Below are 22300 nucleotides of genomic sequence, written 5' to 3'. Positions count from 1 at the left end.
TTTGCCTGGAAATTTTCTCAGAATATATTTCACAGTGTAGATTTGCTAGATAGAAATTCCCATAGTTTTTGTACATGGTATAGTTACATCTTAAAAGTCATGCATAAATCTTATATAAATTTTGTATTCTTCAATTTTTTGTCAATACTTACAGAATATAAAAACCTGCAATGAATTTGTTGGGTGTGTTTTACATTTTAAACAAGTTTCTCCATTTCTCCTAGATTGACTGTTTTCTGATAGTTTGTTCTTATTCTTATATTTTGTATTTTGTGTCTAATATGTCCTGTTTCTTTTGGCTATTTCAAAATTTCATTTTTATTATTGGTTTGGTAATTTAGCATAATTTTACTATGGAGTATACTTTTTTTATACTTAGATTTTGTTTATCTTCTTTGACATATAAGTAATTATTTTAATCTAGTCTGAATTAATTATGGATATTAATTCTTCAAATATTTTTTTCTGTTCCTTTTGGAACTCACATTATAGAAATTATGGTAATAAATATAGGTTCTTAATTTAGAAGTGTTTTATTATTTAAATTTTGTTGTCTGTCCTTTTTTGATTTTTTTTGTACTGCCTTAAAGTTTACTATATTTTTTATGCAATAAAATATATTCTAGTATATTTTTATTTTAGGCATTGCAATTTTATCTTTAGCAGCCAGTTTCTGTGCATGCACACACACCCATTCTCTGCACCCCCCCTCACACACACACACTTATATACATGCAGAAACTCATTATTTAACTTAGAATGACCTTAAAATTTTAACCCTCTGGCATAAGGACACCCAGCATTGGGATTACAGGCAAATTACATCATATGTATATCTGGAAATGAGATGTTACCATAGTTTATGTAGTTAGAAATTGTCTAGATATGATTCTCATTCTCCCTCTCTCATCCTCTCTCCCTCTCTTCTTTTCCCTTCCTTCTATTACTCCTCATTCTCTCTCTTTTCAGTCTTCTCCTCTCTCTCCCTCATTGCTTTTGTCTCCCTTGCCACCTCCTTTGTGTGTAGTGTCCTGTCCAATGGGCATAATCAAAAAATGATAGAATTGGACACTTGTCTTAGTTAGTGATTTACTGCTGTGAACAGACACCATTACCAAGGCAAGTCTTATAAATAACAACATTTAATTGAGGCTGGCTTGCAGGTTCAGAGGTGCAGTCCATTATCATTAAGGCAAGAGCATTGCAGCATTCAGGCAGGCATGGTGCAGAAGGTGCTGAGAGTTCTACATCATCCAAAGGAAGCCAGGAACAGACTAAACATCCTCAGGCAGCTAGGAGGAGTATCTCCAAGCCCATCCCCAGAGTGACACACTTCCTCCAACAAAGTTATACCTTCTAATAGTGCCACTCTCTGGGCCAAGCATATACAAACCATCACAACATCTGATATACTCCTCTGGTGCTCACATATGTGTATACACATATACCATTTATATACATCAAACAGATTCGCAGAGTAGTGTCATTGCTAAAAGGATAGTGTCATTTAAAAGATTTTGCTCACATTGTGGTTTCTTAACTTCCTCAATATATATGTGTCTCTCTGTGTGTGTTGTGTGTGTTAATTTCTGCTACAAGACAGACATCTACTGGAAAATTTCTAATTTGTAGTCATAGTCATATTTAGAACAGAAAATGGTTGTATATAAAATGATAAATGAAGCATAGGTATATTTCCTTTCACTATCATATGCAAGAGGCCTTACAGATCATTCAATAACAAATTATGAAAATAAGAGTCCATCAATTAGAAGGAGAGTAGGGTGAGGTACATGAGAGGGTTTTCAGGGAAGAAGAAGAAGAGATAAATGTTGTAATTAAAATACAGTCACAAAAATAAAACAACATATTTAGTATCTACTGAATCTCAAGACAGTTAAGGAACTGTCTAATGAGGTCACTGGCTTTCTGCCCTGATTAATTAGCCAATCTCTTTTTTTTATTTCTTTCAATTAATTTTTAGGTAAATATGTTTTATTTATTTTTTCTTTTCTATTGGATATTTTATTTACTTTTATTTCTAGTGTTATGTTCTTTCCTAGTTTCCCTTCCAGAATATTCCAATCCCACCCCCACCCTGCCTCTATGGGAGTGCTATCCCACCCATCCACCTATTCACTCCCATCCCCCTTCATGGCATTCCCCAACACTGGGCTATCATGCCTTCACAGGACCAAAGGGCTGGGCTCACATTGATGCCTGACTAGGCCACCCTCTGTTACATATGTGGTTGGAGCCATTGGTCACTCTCTGTGTACTCTTTTGTTGGTGGTTTAGTCCCTGGGAGCTCTGGGGAGTCTGGTTGGTTGATATTGTTGTTCTTCCTTTGGGATGGCAAACCAATTCAGCTCCTTCAGTCCTTTATCTAACTCCTCCATTAGGGATGCCATGCTGGGTTCAATGGATAGCTGAAAACATCCACCTGTTTTTGTCAGGTTCTGGCAGAGCCTCTCAGGAAACAGCTACACCAGGGTCCTGTCAGCATGCAATTCTTGACATTATCAATAGTGACTGGGTTTGGTGGCTGCATATCAGATGAATCCACAGCTGGGGCACACTCTAGATAACCTTTTCTTCAGTTGATGCTCCACTTTTTGTCCCTGTCTTTCCTCCCATGAGTATATTGTTTTCCCTTCTAAGAAGTACCAAAGCATCCACATTTTGGCCTTCCTTTTTCTTGAGCTTCATTTGGTCTGTGGATTATATCTTGGGTATTCCAAGCTTTTGGGCTAATAGCTATCCACGTTTCAGTGAGTGCATACCATGTGTGTTTATTGTGATTAGGTTACCTCACTCAGGATGATATTGTCTAGTTACACCCATTTGCCTAAGAATTTCATGAATTCATTGTTTTTAATAGTTGAATAGAGTATACTCTGTAAATGTACCACATTTTCTATATCCATTCCTCTGTTGAAGGACATCTGGGTTCTTTCCAGCTTCTGACTATTATAAATAAGGCTGTTGTGAACATAGTGGAGAATGTATCCTTATTATATATTGGAGTATCTTTTGGGTATATGCCCAGGAGTGATATAGCTGGATCTTCAGCTATGTCCAATTTTCTGAGGAACTGCCAGACTGATTTCCAGAGTTGTTTTACCAGCTTACAATCTGACCAGCAGTAGAAGAGTGTTCCTCTTTTTCCACATCCTTGCCAGTATATACTGTCAGCTGATTTTTTTTTTTTATTTTAGCCATTCTGACTGGAGTGAGTTGGAATCTCAGGTTTGTTTTTTTTTAAATTTATTTTAAAAAAACAAAAATAAATGTACATATTTTTAAGCATTTTTGCATAAAAGTATACAAACACATTTTTAAAAGGTTGTAATTAAGTATTTGTGGGTACCTATACATACACATATGTATATATGTAACAATAATATAGGAAAAGAGGTTATTAATTTGAGGAGATAGAAGAGAAACTGGGAGGGGATGTAGGAATAAAGGGGGATATGATACAGTTCCATTTTAATTAAAATATATTCTTTTTTTGTTTTTGTGATAACCACACAGTCTGTGGTTTGTTTCTGGGGTGTTCAGAGCTTTCTGGGGTTAGTATCCCATTATTAGTGATTGCATGTTATGTCTGTTCTTTTGTTACTGGGCTATCTCATTCAGAATGATATTCTCTAGATGCATCCATTTTCTTAAGAATTTCATTAGGCCATTGTTTCTATAGCTGAGTAGTACTCCATTGTGTAAATGTACCACAATTTTTGTATCCATTCATCTACTGAAGGACATCTGGGTTCTTTCCAGCTTCTGGTTATTATAAATAGAGCTGCAATGAACATTGTGGTGAATGTATCTTTGTTGTATGTTGGAGTATCTCTGGGGTAAATGCCCAGAAGTGGAATAGCTGCGTCTTCAGGTAGTACTATGTCCAGTTTTCTGAGGAACCGCCAGACTGATTTCCAGAGTGGTTGTATCAGTTTACAACCTCACCAGCAGTGGAGAAGTGTTCCTCTTTCTCCACATCCTCACCAGCATCTACTGTCATCCGAGTTTTGGATCTTGGCCAATCTGACTGGTGTGAGGTGGAATCTCAGGGTTGTTTTGATTTGCATTTCCCTGATGGTTAAGGATGTTGAGCACTTTCTTAGATGTTTCTCAGCCATTTGATATTTCTCAATTGAGAAATTTTTGTTTAAGTCTGTACCCCATTTTTAATAGGGTTGTTTGATTCTCTGGTATCTGCTTTTTGAGTTCTTTGTATATTTTGGATATTAGGCCTCTATCTGATGTGGGGTTGGTAAATATCTTTTCCCACTCAGTTGGCTGCCATTTTGTTTTCATGATAGTGTCTTTAGCCTTACAGACTTTGCAATCTCATTAAGTCCCATTTGTCAATCTTTGACCTTAGAACTCAAGCAATTGGTGTTCTGTTTAGGAAATTTTCTCCTGTGCCTATGAGTTCTAAGGTTTTCCCGACTTTCTCATCTAGTAGTTTCAGTGTACCTGGTTGAATGTGGAGATCTTTGATCCACTTGCACTTGAGCTTTGTACAAGGAGATAAGAAAGGGTCTATTTTCATTCTTCTGCATGCTGAGTGCCAGTTGGACCAACACCATTTGTTGAATAGGCTGTCCTTTTTCCATTGAGTGTTTATAGCTCCTTTGTCAAAAATCAGGTGACCATATACGTGAGGGCTCATTTCTGGATCTTCTATTCTATTTCATTGATCCACGTGCCTATTTGTGTACCAGTACCATGCAGTTTTCAGCAAAATTGACTTGTAATATAGCTTGAGGTCAGAGATAGTGGTTCCCGCAGATGTTTTCTTGTTGTTGAGGATGGATTTCACTATTCTAGGTCTTTTGTTATTCCTGATGAAATTGCATATTGATCTTTTCAACTCAATAAGAACTGGGTTGGAATTTTGATGGGGATTGCATTGAATCTGTAGATTGCTTTTGGTAGGATGGCCATTTTTAAAATGTTGATCCTTCCAATCCATGAGCATGGGAGATCTTTCCTTTTTCTGAGATTTTCCTAGATTTCCTTTTTTAGATGTTTGAAGTTCTTGTCATACAGGTCCTTCACTTGCTTTGTTAGAGTCACACCAAGGTATTTCATAGTTTTGTGACTATTGTGAAGGGTATCTTTTCCCAAATTTCTTTCTCCACATGTTTGTCCTTTGAATATTGGAAGGCTACAGATTTGTGTGGGTTAATTTTATATCCATCCACTTTGCTAGACTTGTTTATCAGCTGTAGGAGTTCTCTGGTGGAATTTGTTGGTTTGCTTAAGTACACTAACATGTCATCTGCAAATAGTGATGTTTTTACTTCTTCCTTTCCAATTTGTATCCCTTTGATTTTCTTTTGCTGTCTAATTTTTCCACCTAGGACTTCTAGTACTATGTTAAACAGGTAGGGGGAGAGTGGGCAGCCTTGTCGAGTCCCTGATTTTAGTGGGATTGCTTCAAGTTTTCCACCATTATGTTTGATGTTGGCTATTGGTTTGCTTTATTGCCTTTATTATGTTTAGGTATGGGCCTTCAATTCCTGTTCTTCCAAGACTTTTAACATGAAGGGGTGTTGAATTTTGTCAAATGCTTTCTCAGCATCTAGTGAGATGACCAATTGGTTTTTTTTTTTTTTTTTTTTTTTTTGAGTTTGTTTATATGGAGGGTTACATTGATAGATTTCTATATGTTAAACCATCCCTGCATTCCAGGGATGAAGCCTACTTGGTCATTATGAATGATTGTTTTAATGTGTTCTTGGATTCGGTTTCCAAGGACTTTGTTGAGTATTTTTTCATCAGTGTTCATAAGTGAGATTGGTCTGAGGTTCTCTTTCCTTGTAAGGTCTCTGTGTGGTTTAGGAATAAGGGTTATTGTAGCCTCAAAAAATGAGTTTGGTAGTTTTCCATATGATTCTATTTTGTGGAATAGTTTGGAGATTATTGGTGTTATGTCGTCAATAAATGTCTGATAAAATTCTGCACTAAACCCATATGGACCTTGGCTTTTTTTCGTTGGGAAACTTTTGATGACTGCCTTTATTTCTTTAGGTGTTATGGGATTATTTAGATGGTTTACCTGGTCCTGATTTAACTTTAGTACCTTATATCTGTCTAGGAATTCATCCATTTCCTCCAGATTTTCCAGCTTTGTTTTGTATATAGTTTTGTAGTATGATCTGATAATTTCTTTTTTTTACCAACTTTATTTTACAACACAAAGATAAATGTACAGATTTTAAGCATTTTTTTGCATAAAATTAATTTTTACATAAAACTACATGAATATATTTTTTAGACAGCACTTGATTTTTTTAAAGATTTGATAGTATGCATTGAAAACTTAATAGTTACAATGAGCATAAAGTACATGTAAAATAAAAGGTAACATGGAAATAGTCAAAGTTTTTTTGTTGTGTAAAGATTTTTTTGTTTTCTTTTGTTTTGTTTTCTTTATTTTTTGGACAGTGCGAGCCTCTGGGGTTAGCATCCCACTATCAGTGACTGCATATTATGTCTGTTCTTTTGTGACTGGGTTATCTCACTCAGAATGATATTCTCTAGATGCAGCCATTTTCTTAAGAATTTCGTTAAGTCATTGTTTCTGGTGGCTGAGTAATATTCCATTGTGTAAATGTACCACAATTTTTGTATCCATTCATCTTCTGAAGGACATCTGGGTTCTTTCTAGCTTCTGGCTATTTTAAATAGAGCTGCAATGAACATTGTGGTGCATATATCTTTGTTGTGTACTAAGGTGTTTCTGGGGTATATGCCCAGAAGTGGAATAGCTGGGTCTTCAGGTAGTATTATGTCCAATTTTCTGAGGTATCGCCAGACTAATTTCCAGAGTGGTTGTATTAGTTTGCAATCCCACCAACAGTGGAGAAGTGTTCCTCTTTCTCTGCAACCTCGCCAGCATCTGTTTTCATCTGAGTTTTGGATCTTGGCCAATGTGACTGGTGTGAGGTGGGATCTCAGGGTTGTTTTGATTTGCATTTCCCTGATGGCTAAGGATGTCGAGCACTTCCTCAGATATTTCTCAGCCATTCGATATTCCTCAACTGAGAACATTTTGTTTAGCTCTGTACCCCATTTTTAATAGGGTTATTTGATTATCTGGTGTCTAGCATTTTGAGTTCTTTGTATACCTTAGATATTAGGCCTCTATCTGATGTGGAGTTGGTAAAGATCTTTTCCCATTCTGTTGGCTGCCGATTTGTTTTCTTGACAATGTCCTTAGCCTTACAGAAACTTTGCAATCTCATTAAGTCCCATTTGTTAATCTTTGACCTTGAGCCATTGGTGTTTTGTTCATAAAATTTTCTCCTGTGCCTATATGTTCTAAAGTTTTTCCTACTTTCTCATCTAATAGTTTCAGTGTGTCTGGTTTAATGTGGAGATTTTTGATCCACTTAAACTTGAGCTTTGTACAAGGAGATAAGTAAGGGTCTATTTTCATTCTTTTGCATGCTGAGTGCCAGTTGGACCAGCACCATTTGTTAAATAGGCTGTCCTTTTTCCATTGAATGTTTATGGCTCTTTTGTCCAAATGATCTGATGATTTCTTGAATTTCCTCAGTTTCAGTTGTTATTTCTCCACTTTCCTTTCTGATTTTGTTAATTTGTATACTCTGTCTTTCCCCTTTTGCTAGTCTGGCTAAGGGTTTATTAATCTTGTTGATTTTCTCAAAGAACCAGTTCTTAGTTTTGTTGTTTCTTTCAATAGTTCTTTTTGTTTCTATTTGGTTGATTTCTGCCCTAAATTTGATTATTTCTTGCCGTCTACTCTCTTGGGTGTATCTGCTTCCTTTTGTTCTAGAGCTTTCAACTGTACTCTCAAGTTGCTGATGTATCCTCTCTTCAGTTTCTTTTTGAAGCACTCAGAGTTGTGAGTTTTCTTCTCAGTACTGCTTTCATTGCATCCCATAGGTTTGGGTATGTTGTGTTTACATTTTCATTGAATTCTAGGAAATCCTTGATTTCTTTCTTTATTTCTTCCTTGACCCTGCTATCTTGTAACAGAGCAGTTTTTAGTTTCCATGTGTATGTGGGCTTTTTGTTGTCTTTTTTGTTGTTAAAGACCAGCCTTAGACCATGGTGGTCTGAGAGGTTGCATCGGAGTATTTCAATCTTCTTATATCGATTGAGGCTAGTTTTGTGACCAATTATGTGGTCAGTTTTCAAGAAGGTTCCATGAGGTACTGAGAAGAATGTGTATTTTATTATTATTTTTTTTTTAGGATATGTTCTGTGGATATCTATTAATTCCAGTTGGTTTATAACCTCATCTTGTTTTACAGTATCCTTGTTCAGGGTTTGTTTCACTGATCTGAGCATTGGTGAGAGTGGGATATTGAGGTCTACCACTATTATTTTGTGGGGTGCAATTTATTTTTTGAGCTTTAGTCGGGTTTCTTTTATGAATATCAGTTCTTTTGTATTTGGAGCAATTATGTTAAGGATTGAGAGTTCCTCCTGACAAATTTTCCCTGTAATGAGTAAAAAGTATCCTTCCTTATCTTTTTGATAACTTTTGGTTGAAAATCTACTTTATTCGATATTAGAATTGCTACTCCATCTTGCTTCTTGGGGTTATTTGCTTGGAAGGTTTTTTCCCACCACTGGCTCACTGCTGTTTCTGGCGGCTGGTGATCTGAGTGCAGTTCCTCACTCCTTTTTATCTGGCTGGGAATAGCCAGATGCAGGGTTATTGGTTCCCTGGAGCAAGTTGAGGCAAGGAGGTGGAACTGGGGGACCATATGCTGGCTCACCACTGGCTCACTTCTGAAGGGTGATCTGAGTGTGGTTCCTCTCTCCTTGTTGTTCAGCTGGGAATAGCCTGATGCAGGGTTACTGGTTCCCTGGAGCAAGCTGGGTTAGGGAAGGGGAACCAGGGGATCAGCATGCTGGCTCACCACTGGCTCACTCCTCAGGTTTGTTTTGATTTGCATTTCCCTGATGACTAAAGATGTTGAACATTTCTTTAGGTTCATTCAATATTCCTCAGTTGAGAATTCTTTGTATAGCTTTCTCTCATAGTTTTTAATATGGTTATATGATTCTCTCTTGAGTTTAACTTCTAGATTTCTTTGTATATATTGGATTTTAGCACTCAATTGGATGTAGTATTGGTAAAGATCTTTCCCCAATCTATTAGCTTCCATTTTGTTCTATTGACAATTTCCTTTGCCTTACATAAACCTTGAAATTTCATGAGGTCCCATTGGTCGATTCTTGATCTTAGAGCATAAGCCATTGGTATTCTGTTCAGGAAATCTCCTGTGCCCACGTGTTTTCAGACATTTTCTACTTTCTGTTTTTTCATTTTTAGTGTAAGTGGTTTATGTAGAAGTCCTTGATCCACTTTGACTTGAGATTTGTACAAGGAGACAAGCTAATATTGATTTCAAAGGCTACTTTCTTGAATAGCCAGACATCAGTCACTGATGTCACACAGGTCCAAAAGCATTGGCTTAGTTTGTTTTCCTGTGATTCCTCTTTTTGTTAGAACAGATCAATTGTAGGGTTATGGGGCTTAATATAACCCTAAACATGGCTTGGTGAATTCAAATAATATTTAGCCTTTAAGATAATGGCTCTCAAACTGAGCTTCACTTTTCAACATGTGAAATCAGGGGGTTTAGAATTTTTTTCCCAGATGATATATATATCTTAAATACAAAGTGGTGGTGGTAATCTTTGAATTCTGAACACTCTCATTTTGGAGTCTGTGATACTATCTGCCATCTTATAATACCAAATTCAAATTTTGTCTTCTTTATTTTAGGACATACTATCCCAGCATGGGCATGAGCACCCTGAAATTGCTTAAATATGTTCTGTTTTTCTTTAACTTGCTTTTTTGGGTAAGTACCTGTGAACATGTCTGAAATAATACTTCTTTATTTCAGCTAATATGTCTTTTTTCTCAAGGAAGATTTTAGTATATAATATGAAGTGTGCATGACTGGGTAATATCTAGAATACTTCCTAGAATACTTCCTAGTCATAATTTTCTCCCTTCATGCCCTTGTGTGACACCCCAAACTCACACAATTGAAATATTTTAGTGCAATTAATAATGAAGGCACACAGTATCTCTGGGGCTTTAGAGATGCAGTGCAATTAGCTGGCATCTGTACATGACAAATAGACTACACCGTGGGTATTAAATTCTACCCTCTCCTCATCCCCAGTGACATGAAAGAATATGGACAAAGAATTCATAAGAAATTTTATTTCTAAATAAAAAATACATCTATGATGACTTTCAGGCTAATTAACAATTTGAAATAGCATTTGTTATTGATACTTTTCTTTATAAAAACTTCTGATTGGATGGAATAGAATATCCATATAGTTTTGATATAGCTAGAGATGTTGAACTTTTTTTCATGTAATTATTGACCATTTGCACTTCATTCTTTGAAAACTGTCTTCTCATTTTCATTGTTTATTTGTAGACTGGTGTTTTGTTAATTTCTCTTCTTTTTTTAACTTCCATATGATCTAGCCATTTTACTTCTCATTTTGTCTCCAAAAGAATCATACTAACTTTATGGCAAAGACAGTTATGCATTCATGTTTGTCACTGTACCACTACCAATAATGAAACTGTTGGCACAGACTATATATCCATAAACAGGTGACTATAAAATATACATATATAAATGTGGTCTATGTACATACTAGATCTTTTGTTAGCCACACTAAATGATGAAATCATGCAGAAAAAAAGAATGAAACTTGAGGTTACTTTGAGTGAAATAAGTCATCTTACAAAAGTATTTAATCTTCCTACACTTGTGGAAGCTAAGAAAAATACAAAAGTCATTTAACTAAAAATGGGACTATTAGAAGTGGGAAGGCAGAAATGCAAAAGAGAAAGCAGATAAGAATGGTTAATAGAGCAGTGAATATGTTTAAAGTATATTATATGCTGATGTGTAGAACCACAACAATGAGAGATTTTTGTATAATTAATGCAGACTAATAAAAATGTAAAGTTTACAGACACACATATCCTCATGCTTGATAAATTAACATGAAAAGAAAAGGTGAATATCATCATAAGTTTGTTTTATTTTGTAGTCTTTCTATCAAGATGACCTTCCTCAAAGAGAGTGACCCTTCTACATAGTAATACTCTCTAAAAGAAAGGCCATGTGTGAACAACTGAGTAAATAAGAGATATAACATATGAAGTATAAAGTTATGTTTCTGTATAGTGAAGGTAGTAGCTCACTCATAAAGGTGACTTTTTCTTGGTATCTGGAAATGTGTAGTAAAAGATATGAATGTGATTCCATATGAAGAAACCAGTATTTCCTTTTTACAATTATAGTGGGGCACTGAGTAAAAAGGTGAGCTCATGATTCTTGTGTCAGTGAAACCATAATTCTGATCTCAAGAAGGTGGGAATATAAATTAAGAGATACTTAAAAACAATATTAATCTTAGAATGTAATGATTTCTTCATTTTAGGTCTGTGGCTGTTGCATTTTAGGCTTTGGGATCCACCTCCTTGTCCAAAACACCTATGGAGTACTCTTCCGTAACCTCCCCTTCCTGACACTTGGCAATGTTCTGGTTATTGTGGGTTCCATTATTATGGTAGTTGCCTTCTTGGGTTGCATGGGATCAATCAAGGAGAATAAGTGCCTGCTTATGTCGGTGAGTCATTGTAGCAGCTGTCATATTTTGAGTTTTGGTAGATGATGTCTCAAGTTTACTTTTGGGAATCATCTATTACTTTTGGGAATCATCCACAATTAAGAGCAGCGTTACAGGCAGTGATGTCATGTGCCTTTAGTTCCAGCATTCAGGAGTCAGAGGCAAGTGGATCTCTGAGTTTGAGGTCAATCTGGTATACAGAGCACGGTCTACAGGACAGCCAGTGTTACACAAGGAAACCTTGTTTTGGGGTAAAAAAAGAGCAGAGAGGTAACAGACACACAGATTACATACTGATTCTTCTCATTCTTTTGCAAGTCAGATGACAACCTATAAAAAACCACACTACTCACAGTGGATTGGACCCTTTTATACCAGCCAACATAAAGACAACCCCTGACAAGCATCCCCACAAGCTAATCTGAGTTAGATAATTTCTCAAGTAAAGTTTCTTTTTTCAGTTGATTCTAGGTTGTGTCAAGTTTGTAATAAAAACTAACCAACACAGTCTATTCTTTGTCAATTTAAGACACACAAACACGTCACTTTGAGCCACAACCTTCAATCCGTTGCTCCATGTTAAAATCAAATTTTAAAATATAGTCTAATTCCAGAAATCCCCAAAAGCCTTACACAATTTTCAAGACTTCAAACTCCAAGATCTTTTAATGTGAGCTCCTGTAAAATAAAAGGAAATTATACATGTAAGCGCTGTTATTCTGAAAGAGAAAAAATGGGAAATAAAGACATCCATGCCCCCCCCCCCTTTTCCAAACAAAAAGCCAGTAGTAGGTTGTATTTGTGAATATGTCAACAATTTTTTTAAAATGGCTGTGGTTTAGAAAAAGAGCAAGGAAATGTTTATAGAAGAGTTTGAAGGGAGGGGATGAAAGGGGGAAAGTCTACCACATATGCAGTCATCAAATACAAGCATTATTACTGATGCCAAGAAGTACTTACTGGTAGGAACCAGATTGAAATGTCTCCTCAGGAACTCTGTCAGAGTCATATAGATACAGCTGAACATGCTTGCAGCTAACCATCGGACTCAACACAGGGACCCTAATGAAGGTGCTAATGAAAGAACTGAAGGAACTAAAAGGGGTTACAACCTCATGAGAAGAACAACATTATCAACTAAACAAACACTCCAAAACTCCCATGAACTAAAACACCAACATTTGAGCACACATTGAGAGATCTATTCATCCAGTTGCAAATGTAGGTGAAGATATCAGTGTCCGGCATCAATGTGAGAAGAGGCCTTGGTCCAGGGCAGGAATGTTTTCCCAATGTAGGGGAATGCCAAGGCAATGGGTTGAATAAGGTAATTATAAGGGAGTGCACCTTTGTGAAGGCAAATTGAGGGGGAGGGTGGATGGGAGCGGGGGGGGGATAATATCTCAAATGTAAATACAGAGTATCTAATCAAATCTCAAAAAAAAAATCCCAAAAGAAAAATTATCAGTGAATACACCAAATCTTGAAACTCCTATGTCTAGAAGCTGTGCTAGTATTCTGGGCTCCAAAACACTTGGGTAATCTCATCTCTTCAGCTATGTTTCCCATAGCACACACAGATTCCCTCTTGGGAGCAGACCAGATCCATTCTACAATAGTAGCAGCTTAACAGATGTTGGCATTTCCAGTGCTGTGGGGTCTCCATTGAAACTAAGGCATTTCCTCCAATATTGGCCTCTCAGGGCCTCTCTACAAAAGACCTGGACCTACCATATTGTTCCAATACTCAGTTGCTCCCCATAACCATTCAAAATTAGTAACACAGGAATGACTGTTACATTTCCAGATTCTGTTGCAAGCTCAAGATGTAGTTTTTCCTATTGGGCCAAAGTTATGTCAGCTTCTTTGTGATGACTCTGAGGAAACAATTTTTATTGTCCTAATGAAACAAAAGTTTTTTACTTCGGCAGTACTGATCTCTTTGGCAACCATAGCCACTCTTTTAGTCCCTACATGAACATAGATTACTGGGTAAAATACTGCATTAAAAAGTCCCCTATCCTGACTGTATCATGCCAATAAAGTACAGGATGGTTGACTTCAATGGTACCAATCTCCGATAAATTATAGCTTTCTACTGCTCCAGCATAAACATCACACATAGGTTCTGACATGATTATCTTCTAGGTCAGTTAATGACTAAGACCATGATCTGGACCTCCAGTCTTAGTAATTCTTTTTTTTTTTTTTTTAGCATCCCACATGAATATTTCATTAAGTGCTTCCCACATTACTTGATAGGATGTTTTTAGATCCAAGTTCCAATATCTTCCTTATTTCTCAGAAAACTAACATCATCAGGTTCATCACAGTAAAAGCCCCACTTCCTTAATACCAATTTCTTGTTTTATTTTTTTATGTTGCTATGATAAAATAAATTAAAAAAACACTTATAAAGATATTTGATTTTATTAATACAAAGACTATAGTCCACTATTTCATAAAAGGAACTTTAAGCATTACATCTACAGTCAAGAGAAAATAGAGAACAAATAAATGGGTACTTGATTACTTACTGTGTAGTTTTAGGTAGCTTTCTCTATTCTTATACGGTTCAGGTCCAGCCAATGAAATGGTGCTACCAAGAACCAGAATTGATCCTCCCACTTTAATTAACAATTAAAACAGTCCCCAACAGACATGCCCACAGATCAAATTAATCTAGAGAAATCTTCAATTTACTGAGGAGTTATCACTCATTTTTAGGTTGTCAAGTTGATAATTAAAGCTAATTGTCATAATAACTTTTACCATCCAAAATATTTATAAACCAATACTAGTTTTTTCCTGGACTCCCAGGAATATGCAGAAGACATTACTTTACCTGTTGTATCGATTTTACACTAACAATAATGGCTCTTGTCACTGTCATATCCTGCCACTGCATAGTATTTTTCTTTGATACCTGATTAAAGTTAGTTATCATCTTTCTGCATAAATTTTCATGTAAGAACATACTTCAGGATCTGACATTTAGTATTTAACTAATGAAAAAACTCAGTAGGTTATGTTTACCATGGTGACCCCCACAATTGTATAGAACTCTTCCTGAGTTCAAGCACAAAGTATCCTTCAAAGTAGCAATGACCCAATTTAGGCAAGAATGTCTAAAGTCCTTGACTTCTAGAAAGGGAAGAAATTTGCAGCAGTTATCTGTCAAATAACCAGCCTAAGGAGCATTGCCAGAGTTCAATTTTATCTACTATCAATGTAGAAGAGATGTACATTTTTCTAGTGTACTAAAGACAGAAGTTAGAAAACAGTGCCTCCATTCTTATGTGTTCCCACTTTGCTTATCTCTTAAGTCATTTGATCAACCTTTTCTTGTAGATCAACACTTAAATCAGAGTTACAATCAACAATAGTAATAACAGTAACTTCAAAACAAAGTCTCTATTATCAAATAGTTTTTAGATAGATAGCAAATGATAGGAGATACCAGGGACAGAACAAATGATTTAAACAGTCAAAATTGGTGTAAAAGGGTGAAAAATAGTGAAATTGTGAAAATTTTTGTATGTATAAATATACAGCAATTAAGATTCTAAATTTGGGAGAAAAAAGACTTAGAATTGTCATTAGGGTCCTTCCTCTGTACAAATGTATTCCTAAACTACGCCATCATCCACACTCTATCTTGAGCTAGACTTGAACGAATGTGTGAGATCAGGACCCAAATGCATACTCTAGTTTCCTCAATTTTTTTCTCTACTGTTTCACTGGGCTAATACTAAAACACTGATTCAACAATGTTAGAATAAAGTCAGAAGGTACCTTATCTTCCCTATGGAGTCTAGCTGTACTAAAAGAACATATTTCTAGTCAAACAAGAGAGGACTTAAGAAACCCTGAAGAGGCAGGAGGAGTTCAGTTCCCATGCATGATTTTGTGTGTGTGTGTGTGTGTGTGTGTGTGTGTGTGTGTGTGTGTGTGTGTGTGTGTATGCATGTACATGCACATGCAATTTGGAGACCTGTTTGTTCCCAAAGCAAAGAGAGGTATATCTCTGAAGCAGAATCCATGTTCTGATAATTTCTCTGCTTTATCACAGTTCTTTGTTCTGCTGCTGATTATTCTCCTTGCTGAGGTGACCTTAGCTATCCTGCTCTTTGTGTATGAACAAAAGGTAAGTTATGAAAACATGGCCCACTCTCTTATTGCTGAGAAGGGGTAATACACAGTGTTAGTAAAACAAAACTAGTACTAAGTCATACAAATGAAGTAAAAGAATTACAGATCAATTGCAGTTGAGAGAAAAAGTGTTATGAAGATTGTATTTGAATGATGCCCTGAAAGATAAGTAGAAAAGATGAAGCAAGCTTGTCTTCTTGCCTGCTTTTCTCTGAATTTCTGTGAGTCTTCTTAGTAATGTATGACCTTGGTGTTGGTTGTAATTTTTTCTTTGTAAACTATTGTTCTGAAAGGACAAAAGTCCGTAATATACATCGTCCTTAGATATCATATAACCTTCAGCTTTTCTTTTTATATAGTCTCCCACTCCTCACTATAGCTCTACATCCTTGATGGGGGTGGGGCATCAATTTGGTCAACTAGAAATATCTTATTTTTTAAATCCATATTGTCTCTGCTATGTCTTCTCTGGTGCAACATAATTCACCACAGCTCAACAAGTTAGTGGCCGAGGGCCTAAATGACAGCATCCAACATTATCATTCCGACAACAGCACCATGATGGCATGGGACTTCATCCAATCACAAGTAAGTACATAAAGACTCTTGCTCAGATGAGTCAGACTGAACTCAGACTAGACCCCAGAGACAAGTGTCTCTGTCTTAAAAGTTTCAGACTCTAAAATCTTTAGTTCTAAAGTCCAAAATAATGTCTTTGTTTTCAGAGGCAGGAGGGTTTAGGAGTTAATTCAATTGGTACAAAGATTTCTGCATAATATTTCATTCTTTACTAACTCACATAGAATTATTTTAGTCCTAATAGGATAAATAGAAGATCTAAATAAATCATATTGGATTGGTTACCTACTTTCCAACATTTTATCAAAATAAAAGAAAATTCTTTTAAATGTCCAACTCACCAAAATTATTATATTTTTACCTAGTCCTACAGTGTCATATTCCCCAAGATTCTCCCATACACACAAACATATAGCAACTCTGCATTCTTGCCTTAGAATGTTATGGAACAAACATGGCCTAGAGAGCAAAGTCTAGGCATGATCTATGTCTCAAAAGGTATTAACATTTTCTATGATAAATTAATATGGAGTAGATTATAATAAAATAATATTACAACACATAAACAAGAACAGGAGGACTTGGAAAAGTTCCAACCTTTCTAGATTTCAAATTCTTCATTTGGTTCAATTCAGATTGCAAGTCTCTTTTAAAGTTCAAACACACAACAAAGTAAAAAAATAAAACAAAATAATCTCATGATACATGTCACCAGCTTCACATTGACTTAGTCACCATCACCTCATTTAATCCCCTAATTTTTTTCTCTAAAATATCCTAAAGCAAATAAAATATGGAATGTTCCATCATTGCACTAACTAAATATCACTAAGAAGACCTGGTTAAGTGGTTAATTCTATGTGAAATTACATGCCGTGTCCACAAAATACCATTTCCTTATAATCATGCACCACTTCCAGTTCTTCTTTCTGCCCAGTCTCCCAAATGGACCTCTCAACCTTGGGAGGAGATAGTATGATATAGATGTCCAGCTTGGCGATGAGCACTCCATTGTCTCTTATTCTCTGCACTTTGACTGATTGTAGGTCTCTATGTTAATCATCATCTACTAAAAAAGAAGCTTCCTTTTTGATGATTCAATGATATATTCATTCTGAATACAGTTACAAGTCATTAGAAATTGATTTGATATTATGTCCATTTAGCAAAATAATACTAGTAGGTTCTCCCCAAAGGGCTTTATAACCTACTTAATCATAGATTCATGGCCCCCATAATGATTACAGCTATGTGTCCTAACTTATCTAAGATTTCTTAAATCCAAACAGAAAGTTATTAGTTTATACCCACTACATAATAGCTCTAATGGTAATATATTCATAGGATGATCATTATTATAGTTCTTAGGACCCACAACTCTATAAGATACAGGATTAATTTTCTCATCTAGTAGCTTGTATAGAACATCCCAGCATTATGAAACCTATCCACTATCAATCAAATTTTCAAATCAATCCAGATTGATCTCTCCAAGTTTTATGGTTCATGTATTTGGTGGCTTCAGCTATAGGACCTCAATGACCAAAAACTCCAACAAAGTCTTTTTTTATTAGTCTGTAGGGTTTATTAGTGGCATTATTGCCCAATTATAGGGTGACACCATTACATTTCTTAATATCTATATCTATATGGAAAGTTTTACAGTAGTATGTGTCCATATGGTTTTGTCAAAAGCTCTTTATTTTTTTGTTAGCCCTTCCATTATCCCATCCCTTATCCTTCCCATCCAACTTAACTATTCCCATTCCATTTTCTCCTCTACATGACAGAAATTTATCCTCTCTTTCCTGAAATTACCTCCATTCCCCTTTATTAGTTTCCTGACCTCTATATATACTCCAATTTCAACAAATAATCTAAACATTCAAGTCTAGCATCCACATATAAAAGAAAACATTGTATTTTTCTAAGTCTAGTTTACATTCTTCAGGATGATTGTTTCCTCCTCCATCCATTTACCTGAAGTGCTCCTAATTTAATTTTTCTTAAGAACTGAATCATATTTCATTGTACAAGTAAGTATACTACATTTTCAATATCTATTTTATTAGTTGAGGAACACTTGGCTGTTTACATTTTCTGGCTACTATGAATTGAGTATCAATAAAAATGAATGAGCCGTATCTCTTTAGTAGGATATAGCATCTTTTGAGTATATGTTCAAAAGTAGTACAATTGGATCATATATTTCTCCTATATGTAATACCACTATAGCTTGTACTTCCCATTTTCTCATCTAAGCAGATATCTAATTATCCTTTTATTCAATAATTTCAAGAATCAATGTAATTAGGTTTAGTTCTGTGTTATAAGGTGTCTGGGTAGAAAGTACTCGGTAGGTAAAATATATAAATGGACCATGTCCTATGAACTTTCTAGAAGTCTTTTGTGAATAAAATGGTATAACAGACTTATGAACATTTAGTTACAAAATCTATGAGAAGTAGACCAACTCTGAATTTTCTTTTTTTGGAGTAAGAGCTGAATGATAAGCATGCTCTTTTGTATAATGACTAGACTTTGTTTTGTGTTTCTGTTGATTTCCTAATTGTTATGTTTGGGGAACTTGGCTTCCAGCTGCACTGTTGTGGTGTTAATGGCTCAAGTGATTGGAACAGCAGTCCACCATCTTCCTGCCCATCAGGTGCAGATGTTCAGGTAATGCTGTTGACAATTTTCACATTACTGGCTTCTTTGTTCACATTTTTAATTATATCAGAAAGTATTACAGAAAGCACTTAAACTTCCACCAAAAAAACAGGAAATTTTGAACACCACCACCACTACTACTAACAACAACAACAACAAAAAGAAAGAGTAGAAAAACACTCACCCTGCCGCCAATAACTCTAGAATCGTCTAAAATCTAGGATCAGGTCAATCTAGTTAAGATATTCTATAAAGAATATTTTGTTACACTATTATTAACTGAGTGTGTGTGTGGAGGGTAGTTTGTATAAAGCTATCTAAGAGATGTATATATCTTGAACAAAAGATAACTCTTTTTTTAAAAAGTATAATTTACAGAATTAGGGCAGACTAGCTTGTCAGATACCTGCTTGTCTTCTCTTTTGGAGAAGGCAGATGCATTCTTTTTGTGAAATGAATTAACTGTAAGTGGGGGATTGAGAGCTTAGGAAAAAGAGTGTTTTAGAAACCACCTTCACTCTTAATTTTGGATCTCTCTTCATGTAGAAGAAAATAGTCATCTTCCAGTAAACCAAGTAAACTAAGTAAACAAAAAACTTGTCTTGATCCCATGTTACCTTTTTCTGAGTTTGAGATCTACAGAGGTATTTAGGCCTACAAGTTTAGGGTGGTGGAGGTAGGGGCTGAAGGAACATGGCAACCAACACTAAACAATTCTAGAATTTTATAGGTTTATGATACTGGCTTTTGAAGCTATATTTCAATGTATCTTGATCCAAAGATCACAACCCCTATAATCTCACATGTTAATCTAAGTTTAGCACTGAGTGTTCAAAGGATGTGAGGACATGTTCTTCTGACTTATCTCTGAGGGATAGTTTAACTTAGTCAGGAGATAAGAGTTCTGTGTTAGGTACACGTATATTGATAATATAAGGAGAAATGTCATTGACTTAATGTTCTCTATATCTGTTTCTTTAAACAAGCAAGCAAATTAAATATAACATCTGCATATTGATAAGGCGGACTTACTGAATGGTGTCATCAATGCCTATTATTTCCTCCACTCTAGGGTTGTTATAATAAAGCAAAATCATGGTTTCACTCCAATTTCTTGTATATTGGAATTACTACCATCTGTGTATGTGTGATACAGGTAAGAGATTAATCTTAGGATCCCAATAAGACTTAGCCAAGTTAAATCACACAGTCTTAGAAAAGTACTAGAGAAGCAGAATGAGGCAGAAACATCATATTATTTATGAGTTACTCTAGCCATAAAACAAATTACTATATTGCCAATTCAACTATATATATATATATATATATGTAATTTATCCATTAAAGAAATGAATGAGTCACAGACAAATTAAAAATACCAAGCAGAATCCCACTTTAGTCACTAACTTAGCTGGACTGGAATGATTACGATAAAACAGCTCACTTAAAAACTTGACCTTCTATGTTAAAAAGAAAGTGATGATGGAAATTAGAATTCTTTTTCTCTTTGTGCTTGTACCTGCTTTGACTAGTGAAAGGTAAATTTTGTCTTGTTTTGATGTATAATATTCATAACACTATTTTTTTTACCCAGACATTGAGAATATTCTATATTACTTAAGGCTTATTCAAGAAATAAAAGGAAGTCAACTTAAGGCTTTGGCATAGTTGACTTCTTTTCTTTGTACTGTTCACTGAGTGTAACTTGGCTACATAGCTAAGTCTCTGACTTCTTAAAAAATAAAAAAATATTTTCAAGAGCTTCTTTTTTTTATCATACTACAGTTCTTTTCTTTTTAATGTTATTCTTAAACTTAAAGAGAGAAATTTTGTGGTGGGGGAGTAGTGCTTGGAGAGGGCTCACCGTGTGACAGAAATCTTGCTTTTCTGTGTTAGTAGATTTCAGAACTTGGGGAGAAATGTTTTCTCTTCTGAAGACCTCACTTTTTCTCAATTCTCTTCTCAGGTCCTGGGGATGTCCTTTGCACTGACACTGAACTGCCAGATTGACAAAACCAGCCAGGCTTTAGGACTGTGACTCACACCTACCCTCTACTTAAGTGATTCTCTCTAGAAAGTCAAAGCACCCATTCTGTGAGAACTTAAACAATTACCTTCCTAATTTTGATGTCCTCTTATTCATTTTTTACTGGATCTCTGTCTTAATACACATCCAGGAAGAGAATATTTGTTGTGGGCTTCCCATATTAAGCAGAAGACAAACATTAACCAGCTGATAGCAGTAACCCTATTTCTTAAAGATGGTGAAACACAGCTGGGTGTTTTGTTTTGTTTTTTTTTTGTAAGAGACACTGTAGCACTGGTGATTTGAGATCCACTGCTAGCTGCAGATGTGGCTACGTCTCAGAGTACAGGCCTAGCACATATAAGCCCTTGAGTTTAGCCCCAAATGCTATTTTTAAAAAGTCCAAATTTAAATGTTAGATTCCTAACCATTGCCAAATCAACCTCTAGCCTCTAAATCTTGCTACTTTCACTCTACAAAGTCACAAAAAAGACAAGCTGAAGAAAAATTTGGAGTCCCATTCTTTAGATAATTGACATATCCAGTTCCCTTTTGAACACAGTCTTTGATAATATGAATCAGAGATAATATGCAGAGATGTTTTATCATTGGAAAATATTCTGATTTCTTTGTTAAAATGTCTCATTGATATTTTTACATCCATCCATCCATCCACCCTTCCATCCATCCATCCACCCATCCATCCACCCATCCACCCATCCATCCACCCATCCACCCATCCATTCATGCATCCATCCATCCACCCTTTCAGAAAAGACTAATTATTCACATCCTATCAGCCAGTCTGTAGCCTTGAATTACATTGCCATAGAACAACCTTGAAGTATGCAAATCTTCAGTGTGTTAGCTGATAATCAGATCCATGTTTATGTTGTTATTTCTTTATTAAATAAGGTTGTGTTAATGTACCATTTTAATCTGTTAATAAATAGCTTATAATCACTATTCATGAAATATTTGATTCATTCTGATGTTTCTTTTCTGAATTATTTTAAATTTTATTTCATTTTATCTTTATCACTTTATCATAATCTAGCTTACAAACAAATGCATAACATAGCTAGATTAAGATTGTTGTTTTGTTTTCAATTTTATTGGATGTTCTCTGTATTTAAATTTCAAATGTTATACCCTTCCCCTTACTCCTCTCCCCCCCAACTTGATTCCATAAAAGTGCACCCTCTC

General features: G+C 35.5%; 1 protein-coding gene across 1 annotated transcript in view; it reads left to right on the top strand.

Annotated features, from left to right (window-relative positions):
• The window catches only part of CD53 (CD53 molecule), a 37350-nt gene extending 15382 nt beyond the window's left edge, over window positions 1-21968 (top strand). Inside the window, exons 2-8 of the mRNA XM_080916585.1 lie at window positions 9782-9860; window positions 11479-11667; window positions 15740-15814; window positions 16312-16407; window positions 18997-19077; window positions 20141-20224; window positions 21035-21968. Coding sequence (XP_080772711.1) covers window positions 9798-9860; window positions 11479-11667; window positions 15740-15814; window positions 16312-16407; window positions 18997-19077; window positions 20141-20224; window positions 21035-21106 — 660 coding nt within the window. The 5' untranslated portion in view covers window positions 9782-9797 and the 3' untranslated portion in view covers window positions 21107-21968. The remainder of the gene's footprint in view (window positions 1-9781; window positions 9861-11478; window positions 11668-15739; window positions 15815-16311; window positions 16408-18996; window positions 19078-20140; window positions 20225-21034) is intronic.
• The last annotated feature ends 332 nt before the right edge of the window (window positions 21969-22300 follow it).

The sequence above is a fragment of the Micromys minutus genome, assembly GCF_963924665.1.
Source record: "Micromys minutus genome assembly, chromosome: 4".
NCBI classification, from domain to species: domain Eukaryota; kingdom Metazoa; phylum Chordata; class Mammalia; order Rodentia; family Muridae; genus Micromys; species Micromys minutus.
This window is presented reverse-complemented; position numbering and strand designations above follow the sequence as displayed.